The 2,765-nt window shown below is 30.1% G+C and overlaps 2 protein-coding genes across 2 annotated transcripts in view; both read left to right on the top strand.

Moving 5' to 3' along the window:
• Nucleotides 1–372: 372 nt before the first annotated feature.
• Nucleotides 373–1,464, top strand: BX664DRAFT_326833 (Vps51/Vps67-domain-containing protein). Its single transcript, XM_051544310.1, has 4 exons — nucleotides 373–610; nucleotides 704–799; nucleotides 857–942; nucleotides 1,012–1,464. Exons 1-4 carry the CDS (start codon nucleotides 496–498, stop codon nucleotides 1,381–1,383), a joined length of 669 nt encoding a protein of 222 aa, XP_051403858.1. The 5' UTR covers nucleotides 373–495; the 3' UTR covers nucleotides 1,384–1,464.
• A 481-nt stretch (nucleotides 1,465–1,945) lies between these two features.
• Nucleotides 1,946–2,765, top strand: part of BX664DRAFT_326831 (uncharacterized protein) — a gene marked incomplete at its 3' end in the record, with an annotated part of 1,362 nt that continues 542 nt past the window's right edge. The window contains exons 1-3 of the mRNA XM_051544309.1: nucleotides 1,946–2,180; nucleotides 2,248–2,433; nucleotides 2,575–2,765. The exon at nucleotides 2,575–2,765 is cut by the window's right edge and continues 542 nt beyond it. Of these exons, the coding sequence (XP_051403857.1) occupies nucleotides 2,018–2,180; nucleotides 2,248–2,433; nucleotides 2,575–2,765 (540 nt within the window). The remainder of the gene's footprint in view (nucleotides 2,181–2,247; nucleotides 2,434–2,574) is intronic.

Below are 2,765 nucleotides of genomic sequence, written 5' to 3'. Positions count from 1 at the left end.
ATTGTTATCATATCACTTTGTTCTTTATGGATCATTATAAAAAAAAAAAATAGGTGGATCATTTCTTAAAATCTTTTTTTTTTTCTTTTATTAATACTATCAAATGTAATCAATGCCTTCTTTTTTTTAAAATCATCAATCCAGCTGTAATAGCTATGTGTGTTTTTTTTTTTTTTTGGCCTTTTGATTTGACTTGTTTTGTTACTGTACTTTATCTTGACTGTTATTATTTTAGACTTTTATCTTTATTGTTTTACTAGAAGGTCATCTGTACAAATGGATTCCTTTGGCTTGTGTTATTTCCCAATGTGGGATCTGTGCAATTTGATTGGCGGGACGAGATAATAGAATTGCCGTAAAAAATCCAAGGCATGTCATTTTTTTTTTCTCTTTGCTTCTTTTCACTTTTTTTTTTTTTTCCTTTTAATTACATTACACTCAAACAAGCACACATATACATATATATCTATATATTTATCGATATATCTATATGTCATGAGCGTCTCTCATGGGAGGGCCAAACAACCACGTGAACGGAATTCCATCTTGAAGAAATATTACGGTCTTCCTTCATCTACCAATGAAGAGCAAGCTGATCCTTTGGATATTGGTATGTATCATAATTGAACGTATTCATGTATGTTTTATTAGTTGTTATACTAAATATAATTTTCTAATCTATCTTTTTTTTTTTTATGAGTAGATGATTCGGGTTTTGATAGTTTAAAGTATTTTGCCAAACTTGTCAAGGAACAACCTCTCAGTGGACTTGTCAAGAATGATAATATTCTTGTAGGAGGTAAGATTTTGTTATTTTTAGACAATAGTAGATGACAATTTTTTTTTTTTTTATTAGAGATGCGTGAAATTGATGGTGATATGAAAACTCTGGTATATGAAAACTACAGCAAATTTATCAGCGCAACAGATACGATTCACAAAGTAAAAATATTATAAAACTAGAACAAAACTGGATTGAATTTATTTACTAATGAAATGATTTTCATATAGATGAAGTCTAATGTAGAAAGTATGGAATCTGAAATGGGTCGACTTAATGATAATGTCAACAGCATCTCACAACAATGTGCCAAGATCAACCAGGCGTTAGAACCTAACCGCACCAAAATTAAACAACTCGAAAATAAACACAATCAACTTCAACAATTACAGTTTATCTTTGAACTACCTCAGCGTTTAGAACGATACATGGACTCCAATCACTATGATCAAGCTGTCAATTGTTACAATCGATCAAGGAAACTATTGGATCATTACCAACATATACCTGCCATCAAAGAAATTGAACGTGATTGTTGTTCTATCATGGATAAGATCAAGCAACATCATGAGAATTCTGACTCAGATCTCGGACATACCTGAATTTATTTTCACTTTTTTTTTTTTATTTTTATTTTGTATTTTTTTAGATATTTTATTTTTGAATTAATAAATCATCACCTGTTTTCCTCTATATTCCAGTATTATTATTATTATCATTTTCTTTGGTCTGTATTATGTTAGACCTGTGAATAAAACGTACCAACTATATTTTCTTTTAATGTGGTCTTTTCTATTGAAATTTATTCATTCCGCCGTCAATTACTATTTTTTACAAACAAGAAAAAATAACAATATATTTTATAAAGTACAACCTGCTTATATGGAAAGCATTTTTAGGCATGAAAAAGGACTGATGATTTTAACTTTTTTTTTTTTTTTTTTTAATACTCAATGCTTCTTGCATACTTGGATTATCATGATCTTATCTTTATCAGGTATATCTTGTCAATTGCTGTCATTTTTATCATAGAATGTACTTTCTCATCATATATGCTCTAATGAACGCGCGCTGTCATTGGAAGTCCGTTCTGATTTCTAAAGTTTTCTGTTGCTTTTTTTTTTTAGTCTCTCTTCCTTTCTCTTTCCCGATTCATATAGTTACTTTTTTTTCTTTTTTTTTTTTTCTTTTTCTTTATATATATATATATAGATACTACATCACTATATTCAACATATGATACGACGTCCCATTTTACAATTCTGTTCTACGTCAAAAAGATGTGGAAATACGGTAACACAGTCTCGCTGGTTCAGTTCATCTATCAACCACCTACAACAACAGATTCATTCAACAGAAAAGACCACTTCTTACAAATCACCTGATCCATTGCAGTTTCGTAAGGATACTTTCTATTTTTTTTTTTTCATTCGAAAAACTAATGATCATTCCTTTCTTATTTACAGCTTGGCTATTGAGTACAGCATCCCCACGTATCAAGGATTATCCATATATCAAAGCACCTTCTGACTGGGGTTTTTTGAATGTCCTTCCTATTAAATTACAACATGCTTTATGTCAATGGCTCGGTTACCGAATGTTACAACTCAATATGGGAGATACTTACTTTCCTGATCAATTCTTACTGGGTGGTAAAGTATAGAAAAAAAAAAAAAGAAAAGGAAAATGACAACAACCTTATTGACTTGCAATTGTTTCCTTTTTTTTTTTTTTTTTTTTTTTTCTATATGAATTCCTTTTTGTGTTTATTTCATATTTTTTTTTTTTTATAGCTAGTCATGGTACACGGAAAGCATTGGACAGTATATCACAATTTTTGACGGAACCTAGTGATGAATCGATGAAACATGTCAATGAATTAATTTCACCAAGGTTACAGCAAGCATTACTTGGACAAGCAGAAGGATCATTTGGCATCTATGACAAAATCTCAATCAGTTTACCACAGATTTATGATGCACGT

This window comes from Halteromyces radiatus (assembly GCF_025201355.1).
Source record: "Halteromyces radiatus strain CBS 162.75 chromosome Unknown BX664scaffold_2, whole genome shotgun sequence".
In the NCBI taxonomy this organism is placed as follows: Eukaryota; Fungi; Mucoromycota; class Mucoromycetes; order Mucorales; family Cunninghamellaceae; genus Halteromyces; species Halteromyces radiatus.
This window is presented reverse-complemented; position numbering and strand designations above follow the sequence as displayed.

Excerpts from the sequence above, each read along its gene's own strand:
- BX664DRAFT_326833 (XM_051544310.1), top strand. The coding sequence starts at position 496 with ATGAGCGTCTCTCATGGGAGGGCCAAACAACCACGTGAACGGAATTCC. Across the intron at positions 611-703 it reads AGCTGATCCTTTGGATATTG|ATGATTCGGGTTTTGATAGT; the intron begins GTATGTATCATA and ends TTTTATGAGTAG. Across the intron at positions 943-1,011 it reads CAACAGATACGATTCACAAA|ATGAAGTCTAATGTAGAAAG; the intron begins GTAAAAATATTA and ends ATTTTCATATAG.